The following is a 20,878-nucleotide window of genomic DNA, read 5'->3' on the forward strand; positions in this document are numbered from 1 at the left end:
TCGCATCATGGTGATTCAAGGACGATTGATTGATTGAACGAATAAATGCGATATTAGGCCATGTTGATTGGGTAAAATGGATGGTACACTCAGGGAACCCAAAAACTGATGCAAAGAAAAGACTGAATTGAATTGAAATATCTGCATTATGAAAGTGGTCATAAAGGTGAAATGATAAACACACACAGTATGGTATATCGAAAAATAGGGTCTTTATATGTGATATTTCACCCATATCTTCTTCTTTGAAGATGGCGGTAACTATAGTTAGGCGGCCTCATACCCCCATGGAAAAGATTTAGGATGTCAAATTGGCGACTATAGATTGTAATGTTTGATTCGATCACACCGGAAAGGACCCCTAATCTTTTCGATAAGTGCGGCGGGATCTTTAACATGCTCGAAGTGTGGCTCTCCTCAAACACGGAACCTCCCTATCTAACGCCCTATCCAAGGGACGTCCTTAGCCTAAAGGTGGGGTCACACATGTGTATATATCAAGTTTATTGCAAATTCTTGCCCGTGGGCTAATTGCAGTTAACATAAAAAGATTCAAACAAATGTACACGATACAAAAACACAAGTGTCTACTCTATATATTCAAGTCCGTTTGAGGTGCGTATGAAGCTCTTAGTCTCTACCAGGCTCCACAGGTTGCGGGGAAAACAATACAAATTGGACAAATATAGATACATGTCAGATGAGTTAGCTGACCGAGAAGTATGGTTAGCCACCCAGCTAACTCGTCTGACATGTTACCTGTTTACTTTTGTCCAATTTCCAACGACCTGTGGGGCCTGGTGGAGGCAAATACTCCCATGCGCGCCTCACACGGACTTAAATATATACGCAGGTGTGACCTCACCTTAAGTAAGGTACTCATCTGCACCTTTGTGAAGTTGGGAAAGTTATGTAAAGGGCTTTAACCAATGACTCAGAGTGCAACCAATGTAAGCATGATGTCTTATAATGCGCGCCCCCCTCCCACCTTTGTCAAGGATTGGCTTGACCTGACCTTTGAACCGTTCTGCCTACTGAACTCACAGATGGCCTTCCTGTTAATCTACACACATAATTAGAACAGTGTATCTAAATAAAGCTAGGTACAGATCAGGACCTGTTCCTGTACTTTAACAAGTTTGATCAACTACCAGTTTGATCAAATTCGTCATGTAGCGTCTTGTCTTTTATTTTACGATAAATTGTCGTCATTTATTGATATGAATATTTAGAATTTTGAACCTCAACTCATTTTCTTAAATTTTTCACTGAAAGATTTTCATCATTGGATTGGGATTTACTTACCTGTAATTTTACATAGTGGCGTCCACTGGTCCTTTAGATTGTTTAGGTACATGTAATGGTACAGATGTGTTCAGCTCTTGACTTGTACTTTGAACTTAGACGAAACTCATCACGTTTCAATGACCGAACGGTCAAATAAACCCTACGTATGATTGCACTCAGTTATTAAAGTTCAGAGCAATCACGCCAGTGATCGAAATGGCACGTCTTGTTTGGCTCGCTTTCCTGTCTGCGACCCTAACGTTATCCCACGGAAACGATCGGCCCAACTTCGTCTTCTTCGTGGCCGACGACTTGGGAATCGGCGATGTCGGCTGCTTCGGAAACGACACGATCCGGTAAGTACGTAATGGTAAAGGTAGTATCCTATTTGTCGACCCTCCTTTATTAAAGGGGAATTCCACTCCACACGGGAGTGTTATTTTCCGATAGATATTCATTTTAGGAAGTGATAACTGCATATGACTTCACATTATACGATAAAGTACCCAGTTGCTCCACATGCCTCAAAAGCATCCAGTCTTCTACTAAACTCCCCAACTACCCTCTAATTGAATTAATCCTATGGCTGAATACAATGCAGAACTTTTAGGTAAGGTTACCAAACTAATTTCAGGTTCGCTAAGAAATTTCGTCTTGTTCTTGTATTCTTTGCTATCTTATGAGCAAGTTGCCTTCTCGGTGTGCTCAGCGTACCTCATTTATTTCGAAAATATGTACGATAAACAAAGTGTCTATGCGTATAGGGAATGCATGGGTAGGGTCTGCATGGGTTTAGTGAGTGTCATGATTGTTTTATAAAACACACATTACGTAATTCATCCCAAGGTGATTCGGCTGATTATGTATTCATTGACACATTATTTATTGGAACACAAGACTCCCTTCTGGAGTGGAATGCCCCTTTAAGTGGTGCGGAAATCGTCGTCTGGAGCCTAAAGTCAGCTTCAGGCTCCACACGTGGACGTGGCCGGAGGGCTATTAACAACAAACCTATGGATTCTAGTCATTGGCAATTTTTTTCAATTATATAGAGTAAATTTGCTCAACATAGAATGAAAAATCTGCTGACATTTCATGTAGCTTCATTATAAGGCGACCATGTAAAACACGAATTATAACCTAGAAGTCTATGGGAAGAAGAAACTCATCAATGAGACCTTATAGAAAGCGGAGCCCATCCCTCTCCTTCCACCACCATTTACCTCCCCAACTGAAGTCACGTACTCCTTTGAACACCTGGGTGGAATTGGGAGTTGTTGAAACTACATATACCGAGTAGTTTGCAAAGGAAAATGACCCCTCGCGTTTTAAACAACTTTCTCACGTCCTCCGGGGTTAAGTTAATGACCGAGCGGGCAAAAAAATGACCGATAGGGCAGATGATAACCCCTGGTTGCAAGAAGAGGCCTTTTGTAATGAATAAAGCGCCACCAACGGACCAGTTAAACTGGTCGGTTAGTAAACCTTTAGTACAGCGGTTAGTGCTTTTGCTTCAATGAATGAATGAAATTTGGAAAACAGTTAATAAAGAAACTGTATGCGAATATATGAGTTGAATATAATAGCAGTATATGGAAATTATCTTTCTGTGTACCAATAAGAGAGATGTGTGTCTTCATGAGCTGGATGGCCCGGCTCCAATCCCAGGGGACTGAGCATGTACATTACTACTCGAGCTCTGTACGTCAAAAACGCAGTGAAATCATACGAGTTTATTCGCCCTATCGGGCATTGAGCTATCGGTCGATGACCTCTGGCCAGGCCTCCGGTGCAACCAACTGACTTGTCTGACTGGTTCGAATCCTGGGTTCTGCTTGGCTGTTGTGTTCCAAGCGCAAACGACTTTAGAAAATAATGCCAAGATATGTAACTACATAAAAGTTTGTTAGAACAAAAGATAAGGCCTCGCGAGCTTATGCCCAATAATCACTGCACAGGGAATATGTGTTGTCTTTTATGCCTACTTGTGTAATCTTATTAAATGCTGTTGCCAACTAAGTACTAGTCAGTGGTTTGCTGAAGAAAAACTACCGCCTCCTCAATTTAACAAATACGGGGCAGGCTTCCTCGCAAGAGCAAGAATTTCTGAACAATGAATGTATTCTTATAAGATTACTGTAATATGATACTTCTGTCAACTTAGTACTAGTCAGTAGTTTGCTGAAGGATAATATGACCATCTCCTTAATTTGATTAATTTGAAACATAAAATATGGGTCAGGGTTTAAAGCAAGGGTGAGAATTTCTACACAAGAGACGTGTTTTTATGTTACAGGTGTATGCTAATGTAGTCAGTCGTTTGTTAATGATAATAAATGACAAGCACCTGTTCCAGGGTAAATGGCAGAAACAATTGCCCTAATAAAAAGAAGCTTTCCTTGCACAAGAAAACGTAGCACATAGCTCAAGACTTTCGTATAGTCAAATAAACAATGTTTGGTCACATACGTATATTCGCGAATCCCCAATACATGTACATTTGGTAATATGAAGTTGGTCCAATCGTGTTTTCAGTAATCTTCCATAATAGAATGTTATTTCTCACTTTTTATCTTACCTCCACAGAAGGGAACATATTGTTTTTGCTTTGTTTCTTCTTCTTTTCCGCACAAATAAGGTCAACGACCTGGACCAGACGGTTGTCACCATGGTAACCGGTAAAGTAGCAGGCACCATGTGGTGTTCGGTTACATACATGTAATGTAGCAAATGTCAGATCTAGAGGGGCTCGGGTCACTACATTTAGAAATGTGTTCAAATAAGAATGAACAAAACAGTTGCCAGTGTTAGACAACAACATGTGAAGGTAACATTCTGTATTTGCTTGCAAATATTACCTTTCTAGTCTTGTTGGATGTTTTTTTTTTTTCAGCACTCCAAATATCGACAGTATAGCTGCTAAGGGCGCAAAGTTGACTCAGGATTTGGCTGCTTCTCCTGTCTGTACCCCCAGTAGAGCAGCATTCCTGACTGGACGATATCCCGTTAGATATGGTAAGCTTTCCTCGTGTTCATATCTAGTTTGAGTTCATCCATGCATATACAAAAAGGCTGTGTTTTCAGTTGGAGTATTTCTGGAATGGTTTATTTTACAATTTTAATGGGGGCGTGCTGGAAGGGCCCATTCGTGCAGAGGGGGTATTTTTTAACTTTGGTGATTATGTCAAAGTCCTATTTTAGCGGAAGTAATTTTGACTGCTCCACTTTAATATGGGGGTATCACAGGAAGAGTCCATTCTTGTACAGAGGGGAGATTTTTTTTCAAATTCAGTTTTGGATGGTGATGATTCAAAATTCTATTTTTATCGGGTGTTTAAGGACTGATATCTGTTACATTTTTACATGGGGTGCGCTGAAAGAGTCTATTCTTGCACAGGGGGGTTATAAAGTCCATTTTTGCTCTCAAGTGTGATTAGTAGTTAGAAGTCATTTTAAGCAGAAGGGTTCAATTTTCGCACATGGGTGCGAATTTGGAACAGTCTATTGTTGCATGGGAAGGGAGATGAATGAAATATGCTGTATTTGCTCTCATGATCAAGCAAATATCAGCCTTTCTAGTGTTCATGACTATTTTTGTACAATTTGCTTGTTTTGTTTTATTATTGTTTATTGATATCTCCAGACGCCAGGGTGGCCGATTCAGTTTTTTTTATCTAAGCTGTTTGGAGAGTACAAGGCAAGCTTTGGCAGGCAACACAAACTGGAAAATGTAGAATGTTCTGTAAAAAGGGGGATGCTGCCATGTTTTTCTATTCGATCAAATCTTGTCTTGTTTAACGTATTCACTGAATTAGCTAGATTGTTGGAATACCAGATATTCAACTAAAAGTGTAATGTAATCTTTAAAAAAATCTTACAGGAATGGATGGAATGACCCAACCGGTGGCTATTATACAGTTGTCCATTCCAGCCGGGTTGTCGAGGTCGGAGGTCACTTTTCCGAAACTGGCAAAGGATCATGGGTACCGAACGGCATTGCTAGGTGAGTTTATATACATTAAGGGGGTTCTATTCTGTATCGAAGGAGTCTCATTGGATACACGGTCATCGAATGGATCAATCCATATTGCAAAGACACCGAGAATTCTGAAGATACTGATCTTTAAAACGCCAAGTAATAATGGTTGATTTTTCTGGATACTACATCCGCGCCAATTCTCCAAGTATCAAGCGTGTTTATATTTTTCGCAGTACTTCCTCTCTTTCCCATGTGGCAAGTATACCCCTGGCCAGTTACCATTTTTTATTTGTACACTATTCATGTTTACCTATAACCGTAGATCATATCCCGATCGGCCATGTTTCACGGAAAACTGCTGTGCATAAATAGTAACTGTACTTTCCTTCAACACTTTTGGAAATAATGCTACCATGATGTGCCTGTATTGTAGTCGAAACGCTAGGTCATCTAAAACGACCCGACCATCATTTGGGATGACTGACGGACACATTTCACAACCTTAAGGCGGTATCTCACTGCACTTAAGGCACCGGTGCGGCACTGGATTCATTTACTGCGGCACTGATGTGTTATTTTCTATAATTTAGATATTGCATAATACGTAACAGTAGAATACAACAAAATGCAAAAAAAACATAAGAAAATTCGTTTTTTATCTCTGAATTTTTTTGAGTAATCTGTCGAACCCCGCATTGCCGCACCAGTGCCCAAAGTGCAGTGAGATACCACGTTTACTTTTTTCTCTAACCCTTCGGAATCAATGAATTAATGCTTTTTTCTCGACAGGAAAATGGCATCTTGGTCTCAACTGCGCAAGGGTAGGAGACCACTGCCACCACCCCAAAGAGTTTGGTTTCGACTACTTTTACGGACTACCCCTTAGCAACGCCCCTGACTGTGACCCGGATGTGATAGAATCGAGGGGACAGCGACTTGCTCGGCGACTATGTAGTAGACTACGCTTGTGGGAAATATCGACATCAATTTTTGTTGTCATCTTGGCGCTCAAATACTTCAGGTACATTCAATGGAAAACGGTATTTCTGTTCTCCGCATTTGGTTGGTCACTTGTGACCGTTCCACATGTAGTCTTCACCAATGGGAGACGCTTCAACTGCGTGATGATGAGAGATGATGATGTCATAGAGATGCCATTCAACATCCCAACCATCACACCCAGAATGACGCTTGAAGCCGTCAAATTTCTCGAAGAAAGCAAGATCAAAAACCAATCTTTCTTGTTGGAAGTCTCTTACTGGAACGTGCATACTGCGCTTCTTCCTTATATGGAATTCCGCGGGAAAAGTCGACACGGTCTCTATGGCGACAGCGTGGAGGAGATGGACTGGAGCGTCGGCGTTGTCATGGCAACCTTAGAACGGCTCGGTATGACGGACGACACGTTTGTGTACTTCACGTCTGACAATGGCGGCCATATTGAAAGTGGGGACAAAGGAGGGTCGAACGGCATATACAAGGGTAAAGAGCAATAAATGATTAGTTTTACCCTAAAAGGTATCGCTCCAACATTTCTTGACACTTCTTTGAACTAAACTTTGAATTGTGCAAATTGCACAACAGTGAAACACAAGAAGGGCGGAGAAACAGTCCCTGAATTCAAACCTGGGACCGCCAGCTTGATGACGGAACACCATAACCGTTAAGCCATAAGGTTCCAGAGCAGTTGGACAGGTCAGTTGGTGGAGCTTTAACCCCAACTGTTACAATAGCATCAACATGTTAACGATTCAAGCTCATTGTTTATGCAAAACTCATTGTTTAAGCATAATGATTGTTCCTTTAACCTTACAGGGGGCAAGGGCCAGGCAGCTTCTGAAGGGGGGATCCGTATGCCTACAATTGTGCAGTGGCCGAGGTATTTCAAAACTTAGTAACACACACACACACACACACACACACACACACTCACACACACAATCCGAGGACATACCCTTCATAAGATAATAACATCTTAAGACATCTTAATTGATTCAAATGTATCAATCGTATCGTTTGTTTTTACATCGGTTTACATTTGTATTTGCAGAAATTAGTTAGCGAATGAATGCAACGTTAATGTACCTGCGATTTTACTTCTGATTTTCGTAGACACAGTTGTGATCTTCAGTTTATTTTTATAGTCTATTCTACTTGATTTTTACAGGCAGATCAAGCCGGGTACTATAGTGTCGGAGGCCACGAGTCAGATGGACATTTTCCCCACCGTAGCAGACATCATCGGTGCCCCACTTCCCCAGGACAGGGTGATTGACGGGCGCAACATCCTGCCGTTGCTAGGCGGGGCCGCAGTGACGTCACCGCATGACTTCCTGTTTCACTACTGTGGGGAATATGTACACGCTGTTAGGTACAGGCCCAGGGAAGGTGAGCTTGTTGCCCTCATATAATATTCATGGAGGATATATTTGTTTCCCCGATAAATATAGAATACAACACGGTGTATTCCGTATCGCCCGAGGTATCAGCCCGACCGCGAGTCGGATCGCCCGACGGCCGAAGAATATATTTATGTCATACCCACCTGAAAAACCTCATGTTTTGATGCGAAAAAAATAGCAGCAATATGCAAATAAACGTTAAAAAAACATTATTAGAACCAAAATCAGCGATTTTTGGCAAAACTTCCTGTCAACAAACGATTGCCATGGCATCAAGAAAAATAGGAAAATTTTTCAAAATTTTTGCCAACAATATTTTAGGAAAACTCACCAAATTTGGTGGCTTTAGCATAAGTCGTTCTGGCGTTATGAGACATCAAAGTTGGCGCAGGCCTCAAAAGCGTGTGTGATTGTGTGTGTGTGTGGAGGGGGGGGGGGGGGGTATCCGGAGTAGCACACGTTTTTAGTACTGGTTCGTTTTGTATCTTATTTCTAATGCAGGAAATGTGACGTGGAAAGCCCACTTTGTTTCCTACAACTGGGACCCCGGTACTACAGGCTGCTACACTACATACGTCTGCCATTGCGCTGGTCCGGGGGTCACGTACAACGATCCCCCATTGTTGTATGACGTCACTAACGACCCCGCTGAAGATCGCCCAATCAACGTCGCCTCTGACCCCCGATACGCTGCAGTCATCGACGTCATCAAAAAGGCTGTGGAAGAGCAGCAGAAGTCTCTGACTAAAGTTGAAAAACAGTTCGGGTTATCGAATGTCATCCCTCGCCCATGGCTACAGGAATGTTGTAACTTCCCTTTCTGCGATTGTCAGGAGAATGTCGATTTGTCTTCTCTTCAAATTGGTGGCTAATCAGAAACATTTTTGATTGACCCTATACAATGGCGTCATGCATATCTAAAATACCAGTTGGGCTTCACCATCTTATATCAATCACCTTGAGTTTTCAAAAATACATATTTTGCAACAAATAATAGCAAAAGATAATAGAAATAGACTTAAGATATTCATTTAAACGTTTTTTGGTAAACAAAATACCAGGTAATTACGCATTCTACGTATAATGAGCTAGATATTCTTGATCTGGTCATATGGTCTACAATCTTTGATTTTGAACGATGACATCTTCAAATTAGAATACTTTATGCATACTTAATTATCAAAGATATTCTACATGACACAAGAATTTATTCATGTTAGAAAGTTGCAGTAATATAGTAATTTAACGTCAAGAGTTGGTTGTTAGGACTTTCGTTGTTAGGAAATTATTTTTGTGTCGCCATGGCAACGTTTGTTGACTCATTTTTTACGAAAATCGCTAATCACCATCTTTAATTTTGACCAATGACGTCAACAAATTTGAAAAAAAAAAGAAATTCATAACATTTGATTTTATTCATGTAAGGAAATGGCATTAATATAGTATTAAACGTGAAAAAAATCATTGTTAGAACTCATTAATAATAAATGATTTTCGCAAAAAAATGCCTGGCAAACGGCTGCCATCTGGCAACAGAAAAATACGAATTTTAATTGTTGCCATGGAATGGAATGGAAAAAATAATTAACAAAACCACCAGGCAGTGCCTCAAGGACCTGGGAACACTAGATTAAGTGAAGATACACGGTATAATTATCAATATCAAAGTTTGTCAGATTTTATAACATGATATTTCAATTTGGTTAACCACACAATTAGAAAAATAAACCGTTCAAGTTCACCCACTCTCTCGGTCTTCTTTAGCTAAACATAGATGCGTGATTTTCCCAACGTGTGACGTCGGCACTGGGTCAAAGTTCGAAAGAAGTCGGTATCGCATCCCGTCCCGGTTTAGAGAAGTTTGGTGCGGCCTGATAATACGAGAGTAATACCTTCTTATTCACGTATTGTGACAAAGTAGTTTACATTAGAAAGATTTAGCGGGCTGTATTAATAGTATAACTTATAGCACACGTCAAATGTTTATTACTTTTAGCCCAATAGAGGATATAGTACCAGCATATTGATGATCCCTGAATTCTCGCCCTCGGGAAATCCATCAGAATCCTACTATAACCGTTCTTAAAACTACTAATTCATTAATCGTTGACAACACTATAAACGCCCCAGGCGCCAGCTCCCGCTATTCTTTTTAACGTACTGTTTCCAATACTTTTGATTACAGACGTAAGCAAAATTATTGACCAGGATTAGATAGGATCGACAATGCTATCAAAGATTTATGATGCAAAGCTGATATGCTGTCGTATTGTTTGGGTACATAATTGCTTCTTCGTTATTATATTCATTAGATTTACACAGCGTAATGACAATATGTCTAACTTTTTACAACAATTATATGTGTACATTGTTGTTGGCTGTCTGACTGTTATGCATTTCATAAAGGTCTTTCAGCATTTTTTTGCAAATACTGGTAAGCTACGATTTTACAAAAGTGTCATATCTGAATTCTTGATGAAACATTTTCAGGGTGTTTTTGGCGAACGATCCGTTCTTGTAGAGGTAAATTCATATTCAGTAGGAATAGAAAGAGGTCAATATAAAAAACCGTCTAGTATCCACGAGTTATCATGTAAGTGTTGTTAAATGAATGCAGTGGCAAATAAAACTTGTTGTATTAGCCAGTGTCACTACGAGACCGGATAAAACAGATTATTTTAAACAGTTGCCACAATTTCTCCGAGCTTTCACCGTTTAGAAGATCACAAAAAGACCACATTTCTACTAAGATTACAAAACGTGTACCTTGTAGGTTATTAGAAATTATTGTACCACTCGATATTCACCCTGGAAAGTTTCAGACTCTTGGACGTTAAGTTGTAGTCAACTGTCCATTATGCTTATCGAAAAGAGCTAGTACATACATTGCAACTGTTACAAATGTTAAGCAATCAAGTTCTTCTACGTTTATTACTGAGACCATTTAAGCTAAACCGGTTTAAGATCACTTTCTCTTTCACTCTTGTTTATTATCTGACGTTTCTTTGTCAATCCTTTTAGAATCAGAAGAGGTGACGAAGAATTTATCGGATATAGGAGAATTCTTTATACACTACCAGTAACTGCTTCCTTTGCTTCTGTTTCGATTTCTACGAGGATCGGTGGTCTTAGTATAGTAGAAATCGGACAGGCCAGGTAGACAGACCTGTTAGACAGCCCAGCTCTTTCATCAAACCCCAGCTTGTGCACTGGTCGCGCACTGTGTACACACACCAGCGTCTGTACTTCTCGCACACTACTAACACACCAGCATCTGCACTGCTCGCGCACTGTTTACACCAGCGTGTACACTGCTCGCACAACACACAACAGCGTGTGCACTGCTCGCACACTACTTACAACAGCGTGTGCACTGCTCGTGCACAACACACACCAGTGCGTACACTAGTACCGTTCGCTCACTGCGTACACCAGCTTGCGCACCGCTCGCTCACCTCTCACGACCAGCGTGTGCACTGCTCGCGCACTACATACACCAGCGTGTGCAATGCTCACGCACTGCATACACCAGCGTCTGCAATGCTCTCTCACTGCTTACACCAGCGTGTGCACTGCTCACACACCGCGTACACACGCGTCGCTCTGGTCTTTCATTTCCACTGGTCCTTTAGATTGTTTAGATACATGTAATGGTACAAAATGTGTTCAGCTCTTGACTGGTACCTAAAGGATTTTACAGGTACCGTACAAGTACAAGGTTTAGGTACACATCCCTACAACTAAATGCAGCACAAACGTAACACAATCTGACAATGGATTCCAAATGTACACATGCGTGAACTGTTTGCCTAACATTTGTGTATCATTGAGCGACATATAAGGGGATGTGACCCCCCTCCAATGAGCTCAGACACAACTCATCACGTTTCAATGACCGAACGGTTAAATAAACCCTACGTATGATTGCACTCAGTTATTAACGTTCAAAGCAATCACGCCAGTGATCAAAATGGTACGTCTTGTATGGATCGCTTTCCTGTCTGTGACCCTAACGTTATCCCTCGGAAACGATCGGCCCAACTTCGTCTTCTTTGTGGCCGACGACTTGGGAATCGGCGATGTCAGTTCTGACTGGTTCACATTGCACCGCAGCAAGAAGTGTCGCTGCTTATATACAGATGCGGTCACAAACGCAATGTATTTACATATAAAATAATCGTTTTGCACAATTACAATACGATCCCAAATGTAAGTGAAGAAAGGAGCGACCAAAATTGCAAAACCGCCTAATGAATAATCATGGGAATTTTATGCTTGTGGCATGTGTACGTTAGTCAATGATAAACATCACTATGCATAGATCATGTAAATGCGTAAGTCATTTGCATAAAATTTACAAAAGCTCTAAATATTTCATGGAGGTATGAGGTCGCCGGACTGTAGTTTGTGAATATGAGCGTATTTCTATTGATCTTATTACTGATGTTAGTTGTAATATTGCATAATGAAAAACTTAGCAAGTTGTGTCAAGGACACTCACCACACACAGCAGACCTTTTTTTCATTGACAGAAGTACCCTTCAAACATTCATCGTGTTAAACAACCATTATAAATACAGCCGGGCCTTAGTATAAAAGGCGAATACCAAAAACACAGTAACAACAGCAAATGTACAATTTAATACATATAAACATGACTCCGTCGCCGTGGCAATGCATTTTCTTTGCCACACTTTTTTTACATCAGTTGGTCAATCTGGGACGAGAGGGGGGTGGCTTGTAAGGCCCGCCTTTTCTAACACCTGTATCCTCTATAAATATGACGTAATATGACGTCAGTATAATATCAAGTGATTGTATTGACTGGGCTCATGACAAAATGGTATTCCCATTAAACGCAATTTCAAGGTATGCTACATAAATGTAACAGCAAGTGTACAAAACAGAGTAATAATGTCTGCTACGAATACTTTTTTTCAATAACAACATCAATGATGTCAAAAGACGGCATAGAATGACGGCATACATGTTTAAGTTACCAGTTTAACAGTATTATTCTGTTATCTGCACTTGCTGTTACATTTTTGCAGCGTACCTTGAAGTTTTCTGGGAATACCCCTTTCACGGTTTCAGCCAATAGAGTCAAATTGGTGACGTCATAATTACGTCATATTATGTCATCGTTGCGTCAAATTTCTTTAAGTCGTTAGATATTATCTATACATCATTCTCTGAAAATTTGGTGGCCATATGATAATTTGATTTAGAGTTAGAGGAGTCAGAAGGGACGGTCCTCAAAAGACCAAAAAAGCCCAGTTTGAATAGGGTAAAGTTACCAGTTTGGTCCGCCATCTTGGATCCACCTGCTTGGATAAAAAACAAACAAGGGCAGATGACATCGTAAATAGACTCACAACGCTCATTTGAACTTTGTTTGGTTAAAAAATTATAGATGGTTACGATTTTCAAGGTTTCTGCCTACTGAACTACTGAGCTTCCCGATGCAACTGCAACAAAACTAGTTGTACTGTGACACAATCTGGTCACTTGAGTCGAAATAGGGACGTGTCTTACAAATCGTTTATAATTACATGACCCAATTTACCTACCACGTGAGGGATTAAGATAACACGCAAATTAGCCATCATGGTTCGTCTTCTATGGTTCGCTTTCCTGTCTGTGGTCCTAACGTTATGCCGTGGAAACGATCGGCCCAACTTCGTCTTCTTCGTGGCCGACGACTTGGGAATCGGCGATGTCGGCTGCTTCGGAAACGACACGATTCGGTAAGTAGGTAGTAGCAAAGGTAGTGCCATAGCCTTTACTTTTGAGGCCGTGGGATAGCGCTTGTGGGTTGTTTATTCAATATGTCTAACCTATAGACTAATTAATAGGCATTTGTCGCCTTTTGGCTCCTCCAACCGAAGTCAGGTACCAATTTGCCCACATAGGTGAAGTAAGGAAAGTTGTGTAAAGTGCCTTTCCCAAGGGCACAGCATCGGTCACGTCTGAGGCGAACAGCCCAAACTGTTACGCCAAAACGCACCGTGCTTCAGGCACTGTAAACAGTATCGTGCTGGCCAGGAGGCTTCTGTGCTCTACTAATACTGTCTTTTTTCCGCTGCTAGAAATGGGCGGCAATGTTTTGGTTCAGAGATAGGACGTAGATGAGGTTCAAAGAAGTGAATCTTCAAGAAACACAACATCGCCACAGCAGTCAAGCAAAAACAAAAGACACTAAGAAAACTTCTTGTTTTATGATTTCTTTTTCAGAACTCCAAATATCGACAGTATAGCTGCTAAGGGAGCAAAGTTGACTCAGGATCTGGCTGCTGCACCTGTCTGTACCCCCAGCAGAGCAGCATTCCTTACGGGACGATATCCTATCAGATATGGTAAGCTTCTTTTATCCTAATATCGTTTTGGAGTTACGCCCTTGGTGTTATGTGACGGTCACATTTCCAACCCGGGGTCCATTCGGGCCTGCGGAAACTAGGACTTTACTGAACAAAGTTAGAATCCTTGATTCAGAACTGGATGTTTTTGCAAGATAGATATGAAGGAGTCTGTGTACATCCGAGCTCTCCGTCCAACACTGAACAAAGACAGGGGCTGACATAGGTTACCTGGCACCTACGATCTGATACTGCAATCGCGTGCCTCCAATCATACAGAAATTATGCTCATCTTTTTATATGTTTTGCGTGTTTTGAATTATATATCATACTTGTGGTTACCGTAAACTGTCCGATTAGGCACTGGATAGGAAATGTGACCGTACACAAATTAGCATCGCACATTTTTCTGTGGGCAAGTGTTTATTGGTCCTAACCATAGCAAGGGTTTCTAGAAGTAATTTAGTCAACATTGTTGCATGTGAAGCGGTAGTTATATTCCATGGAGTATAGTTGTGATACATGTATGTAAACATACAAAAATTACCTGACTCCTACGTAATGGTTTTTCCCATGATCTAAACAGTTTCGAGAGTATAAGATTACCTTTTCCCAGGCAACACAACCCGGAACAAGAGTTCGTAGACCTCAGACCTGCATGAAATGTATTGGGTGTCTGCAGACCTATTGTGTATTTTTTTCCCTTTCGTCTGTGGTTCATGGTTGGAAAAGTGAGCTTTTTACCGTTTTGGTTGCACCATGCAAAAGTTTGAAATTCCATTATCGGAATTGGCAAGAGCGACAAAATCAATATTCAGAATTAGGCAACCACCAACAGCACATGTAACAAATATCATCGCACTCGCACTGTTCGTTCTAGAGATATAGCTCCGGAAACGCCCCATGTACACACAAAACGCTACCTACCCTGCCAAAGTTCAAACACAAGGAGGCCCAAAATCAAACGCGAACGACAGCAACAACCACCCCGCCATGCACATAAAATCGTCGCAATCGCGCGTATCGTTCAGGACATACAGCGCCCAAAACACCCCCAAAACACATAAAATGCAACCTGCAATGTCAAGTTCAAACATCAGGAGGCCCAAAATCCCAACCATTTACCCAATATAAATACCAACCTCTATAATAAACATATACACCAAAACAAGGTACAAACAAGCACAATCATACAACATCACATATGACTATCAGTACAATAGACAACAAATACAAGGGTATGCATAATCTACAAAAAATCATACACATACCACTCTCTTACGCTGGCGCTCTATCTCCTTCTCCTCCACCTTAGAAACTCGTATCTTCTTTCGTTTCCCCATGATGACTAAACACGCTCATAACCTCGTATCAGAAGTATAGACACAGATTTGTACAGGGCTGAAAGCAATACTTAAAGTATTTAGCACCACAATTTATACCTGACCAATACAGCAGCAGACTAAACCAATTAACCTACAAGCACTCATAGAACAGAGGACACTGGTGTGATACGTAACCAGTACACTGAAAGTGGCATACCACTACAGCACCACAGCCTTCTAACCAGACACACAGGAAATAACAACAACATCAGCTGATCGCAGCCCAAACCCATCAGCTGTAATCACAACCAAGCAGATCTATCACCTGTTCCTTAGGATTAGCTGTTCCACAGGATATCTAAAATTAGACCTGTCACTCACACAGCAAACACAAACCCATCACCTGTATTCACAACCAAGCAGATATTAGTGGACCTGCCCCAACAGATATAGCGCTGAAATCGCCCAAAAAAACACAAAAATGCACCCTTCGGTGTCAAATTCAAACGCCAGGAAGCCCCAAATCAAACCTGAATGACAAGCAATAACCCCCACCCATGTACCAAAAACCATTGCGATCGCACAATTTGCTCCAGAAATACAGCACCGAAAAATCCCAGCTTCCACACATTCCCACGCTCCTGAAAACTAAACTTGCATTACATGCAGTAAATAATAGTTAGGTCGCTAAAAGTGCTGTCTTGTTTTTTTCCATCAAATCTTGTCTTTGCGATTTATCTACTCAAGCTCGATTCTTGAACGAGTTGAACTGTACTATCCAACACTAAAATTTGGGTGAGTCTAATTTTCGGCAAACATTACACTCACCCCAATTTTGGACAAAACAAGTCTTTGTCAAGGAATTAACAATCTGCTGCCGTGACGTCACGTTGTGCAGATAGAAGACGTGACCCAGCAGTGGGACATAAGTGGCAGGAAGTCTATGGCGCCCACCGTCTTTTTTCAGGGATTGATTCTTTATTCTTTGACAAAGACTGGAAAGTCGAAAATTTTGGTGAGACCAGCTTTGTGATGGATAGTATACTACAACTAGTTCAAGAATGACTTCTACCAAGAAGATGAACTTTCAACTTATGTATCTAGATTGTTGGTATATTAGATATTCACTAAAATATATGTCTTTTAACGAAATCTTTAAAAAAAATACAGGAATGGTTGGAATGGACGGACCGGTGACGCTTGTACGGTTGGCCACCCCAACTGGGTTACCGCGGTCAGAGGTCACTTTCCCCCAACTGGCAAAGGATCATGGGTATCGAACGGCATTGATAGGTGAGTGAAGACACCCCATGTAGATTGTAACAAGTGCTATGTTGATATTATCTAACTTTATACATATATTATAAGTACATTGAATAGATATCTACAGACTGAGAAGACACCAGAAATGTTGAAGATAATTGAAATGTCATGCGTTAAATTACAATTGAAGATTGCGGACTTTACGCCGAGTTTGACGTTAGCTTTGCGTTCGTTTTTGGTAATGGGTGCACGCTATTGTGGCATGCAGATGCATATGCTTCAAAGAAAGAAGGTTCCGGGTCGGATTTCAAATCTGACCGGATTTGGCGGAAAAGTGGTGTAATTGGCCGGACGTGCGCGGTTGTCTCCTAACGTTTGCTCAATATTGCTTGGTGATCGTTATAGCTGAGCATAGATTTGTCATATTTCCTAAAAAGCCCATGGGTTGTATTATTATTGTCCGAGAACTAGTTGGTCGGCCAGCGAAACCATTTTTGTACTAATCTGCTGCAACGGTGATGCGTTTTTTTTCGCCTGATGACCAAAATAGTAGCGTTTTTCATGCGATTTCGATGAAATTACGTCATTGGAGATTGCAAAAAAAGTTATCACATGGAATTTTTTTCAATTTTCATTTTACACAAACATGAAGAAATTAGCTTCTATACCACGTAGGCCGTCGTCCTGGGAAAATTCGCTTTTTTTTCCAAGCAGCTTCGATCAAAAAAGTGCTAAAAAAAGATAGTTTTCGGGTCCAAAATTAAAATTTTACTACATATTCTGCCCAAAATACAGAGGCAACAGACGATACCAATAGGTTTGTCGGAAAGAGGCAGTAAACGGCTTTCCACCATATTGATTAAGTTTCGCGTCCTACGGAACTGTAGCCCTTCGGTCTGAGGCTGTCCGCTTACCTACGAAATCGTAAAAGAAACTCCGTTCCGATATCAGAACAACTTTCGTCATCAACTCTTAACAACGTACAGCCTAGGTGGGCGCAGTATGGTGTGGCTGGTAGGGCGTTTGGTTCAGAGCCAAGAGCTTTTGAGTTCAATAGTCACCATGACCCAGACGTTGTGCCCTTGGGAAAAGCACGTGGCATTCCTTGACTGTGGAGTTACTCAGTCCACTCAGTCAATTTTTTTTCCTTGTCCGCTAGAAAGAGCCCATGCATGATACCATCACACTTACGATACCTTACCAGTTACTCTCATTCTCGTACCCGACCAGCTTTTTTAAAAGATGCTATCTTGCTTATTTAACCCTGGAAAACCAATAACTTTTTATATCTTCCAGGAAAATGGCATCTTGGGATGAACTGCGTGTGGGCAGGAGACCACTGTCAACACCCCAATAAGTTCGGTTTCGACTATTATTACGGACCGCTCTATGGTAACGGTCCGGGCTGTCACCCAGATGCGGAATCATTTTTTGGACCGCGAATTGCTCAAATAATTTACAGTCGTTTACACTTGTGGGAGATTTCGACGTCAATCTTTGTTGCCATCTTGGCACTCAAATACTTCAAGTACATTCAGTGGAAAACGGTGTTTCTGTTGTCCGTATTTGGTTGGTCACTTGCGGCCTATCCGTACGTAGTCCTGACCAAGGGCGTGAGACGTCTAAATTGCGTCATGATGAGAGATGGCGATATCATAGAAATGCCGTTCGATATCTCCACGATGACGCCCAGAATGACACTTGAAGCCGTCAAGTTTCTCGAAGAAAGCAAAACCAAAAACGAACCTTTCTTGTTGGAAGTCTCTTTCTCCAACGTGCACACTGCGCTATTTCCTTATAAGGAATTCCGCGGGAAAAGTCGACACGGTCTCTATGGCGACAGCGTGGAGGAGATGGATTGGAGCGTCGGGGTTGTCATGGCAACCTTAGAACGGCTCGGTCTGACGGACAACACGTTTGTGTACTTCACGTCTGATAACGGCGGCCATATTGAAAGTGGGGACGACGGAGGGTCGAACGGGATATACAAAGGTAAAGAGCAATAAATCATTAGTTCTACCCTAAAAAGTCTTGGTGTACCATTTCTTGACGATTCTTTGACCTCGCCTTACAATTGTGCAAAATGGCACGATGGGGAGAAACAGTCTTGTGGATCCCTGAATTCGAAGCTGGGCCAGCATGTTTCATAATCGAACACCATAACCGCCAAGCAGAAGGTCCGAAGCAGTTGAATTGGACTGGCCAGTTTAAGCTCCACTGTTACCATAGCATCCATATGTTACCGATTTAATATCATAATGATTGTACTTTCAACCTTACAGGAGGCAAAGGCCAGGCAGCTTCTGAGGGGGGAATCCGTATGCCTACAATTGTGCAGTGGCCGAGGTATTTCAAAACTTAGTAACACACACACACACACACACACACACACACACACACACACACATACATACACACACACACACACACACACACACACACACACACACACACACACACACACATACATACACACACACACACACACACACACACACACATACACACACACACACACACACACACACACAGACACACACACACACACGCACACACACACACACACGCAGACACATACACACACACACACACACAAACACACACACACACACAAACACACACACACACACAGACACATACACACACACAGACACATACACACACATACATACATGCAAACACAGACATAATGATAACTTTTTAAGAAGCTTTTATTACTTGATTCAAATGTTATAATCAATCGTATGGTTCGTTTACACATCGATTTATTTGCAGAAATTCAGAAATTAGTTAGCGAAGGGTTGCAATGTCTTTTAATGTTAATGTACCTGCGGGTTCAGTTTTGATCTTCCTAGACAATATTTGTCTGTTCTACTTGATTTTACAGGAAGATCAAGCCCGGTACCATAGTGTCGGAGGCCACGAGTCAGATGGACATTTTCCCCACCGTAGCAGACATCATCGGGGCCCCACTTCCCCAGGATAGGGTGATGGACGGGCGGAACATCCTCCCGTTGCTAGGCGGGGCCGAGGTGACGTCACCACATGACTTCCTGTTTCACTACTGTGATGAATATGTACACGCTGTAAGGTACAGGCCCAAGGAAGGTGAGACTGTTACCTTCGCCAAGAAGGTTATATTTTATCGGTAGCTTTTGTGTGTTTGTGTGTGTGTGTGTTTAGTTGCAGTATGGGTGCTTGTATTTTGATAACAGCAAACTTCGTAAAATACGTAGTTCTGTACTAGGAATTGAATAATTGATTTGAGACACAAAATAAAACATTTCATGTGCTGCATCTAAAACTTAAAGTGAGTGCTCAAACATTTAAGTGAGGATTTACAGTGCTCAAATGAGGGTTAATAAATGAATTAATGGTTTTAGAATGAATGTTTTATTGACGTGAAATTTCGCAGCCCTTTTGGGCTGAAGTACATTTCACTCACATCATTTAAAACTCCACATAACAGTACGATTTAATTTCCCAAAGCGTTACATATCTAAAATACTCGTATTAAATTTCAGATCAAGCTGACGGTATAGATATTACAATAACGGCATAGAAGTTAAGTGTATGTCGTTTAAACATTCTTAACAATGACTGTAACAGAGTGCTAGAGTCATTTTCTCACCAGTTTATATATATGTATATAATGTATAATACAGAATAATTTACAGCATTTATCTTTATAGGGCATTGTTCTACATTCTGTTCTAGGTCCAAGTGGTGGCGGGGTGGGGGGGGGGGGGCTAGTTACCCTTTTTTACTGGTTTGTTTGTATCACTTTTATTCAGGAAATGTGACATGGAAAGCCCACTTTGTTTCCTACAACTGGGACCCCGGTACTACAGGCTGCTACACTACGTTCATCTGCCGGTGCGGAGGTCCGGAAGTCACGTACAACGATCCGCCATTGTTGTATGACGTCACCAACGACCCCGCTGAAGATCGACCAATCAGCGCCGTCTCTGACCCTCGATACGCTGTAGTCATCGACGTCATCAAAAAGGCTGTGGAAGAGCAGAACGAGTCTCTGACTGATGTTAAAAAACAGTTTGGGATATCAAATTTCATCCCTCTCCCATGGTTACAGGAATGTTGTAACTTTCCTTTCTGTGATTGTCAGGAGGATGTCGATTTGTCTTCTCTTCAGATTGGTGGCTAATCATGAACATTTTTTATTAACACCTTTAAAGGACGTCATGCATATCTATTATGCATGTTATAGTTGGGCTCCACCATCTTATGTCTATATCTTGAATTTTC

General features: G+C 41.3%; 1 protein-coding gene across 1 annotated transcript; it reads left to right on the forward strand.

Moving 5' to 3' along the window:
* Positions 1–1,462: 1,462 nt before the first annotated feature.
* LOC118410674 (steryl-sulfatase-like) lies at positions 1,463–20,777 on the forward strand. Its single transcript, XM_035812479.1, has 7 exons — positions 1,463–1,643; positions 13,903–14,024; positions 16,520–16,642; positions 17,909–18,604; positions 18,895–18,958; positions 19,500–19,720; positions 20,407–20,777. Exons 1-7 carry the CDS (start codon positions 1,504–1,506, stop codon positions 20,775–20,777), a joined length of 1,737 nt encoding a protein of 578 aa, XP_035668372.1. The 5' UTR covers positions 1,463–1,503.
* Positions 20,778–20,878: the final 101 nt, after the last annotated feature.

The sequence above is a fragment of the Branchiostoma floridae genome, chromosome 2 (assembly GCF_000003815.2).
Source record: "Branchiostoma floridae strain S238N-H82 chromosome 2, Bfl_VNyyK, whole genome shotgun sequence".
Taxonomy (NCBI): domain Eukaryota; kingdom Metazoa; phylum Chordata; class Leptocardii; order Amphioxiformes; family Branchiostomatidae; genus Branchiostoma; species Branchiostoma floridae.

Excerpts from the sequence above, each read along its gene's own strand:
- LOC118410674 (XM_035812479.1), top strand. The coding sequence starts at position 1,504 with ATGGCACGTCTTGTTTGGCTCGCTTTCCTGTCTGCGACCCTAACGTTA. Across the intron at positions 1,644-13,902 it reads TTCGGAAACGACACGATCCG|AACTCCAAATATCGACAGTA; the intron begins GTAAGTACGTAA and ends TTTCTTTTTCAG. Across the intron at positions 16,643-17,908 it reads GTATCGAACGGCATTGATAG|GAAAATGGCATCTTGGGATG; the intron begins GTGAGTGAAGAC and ends TATATCTTCCAG.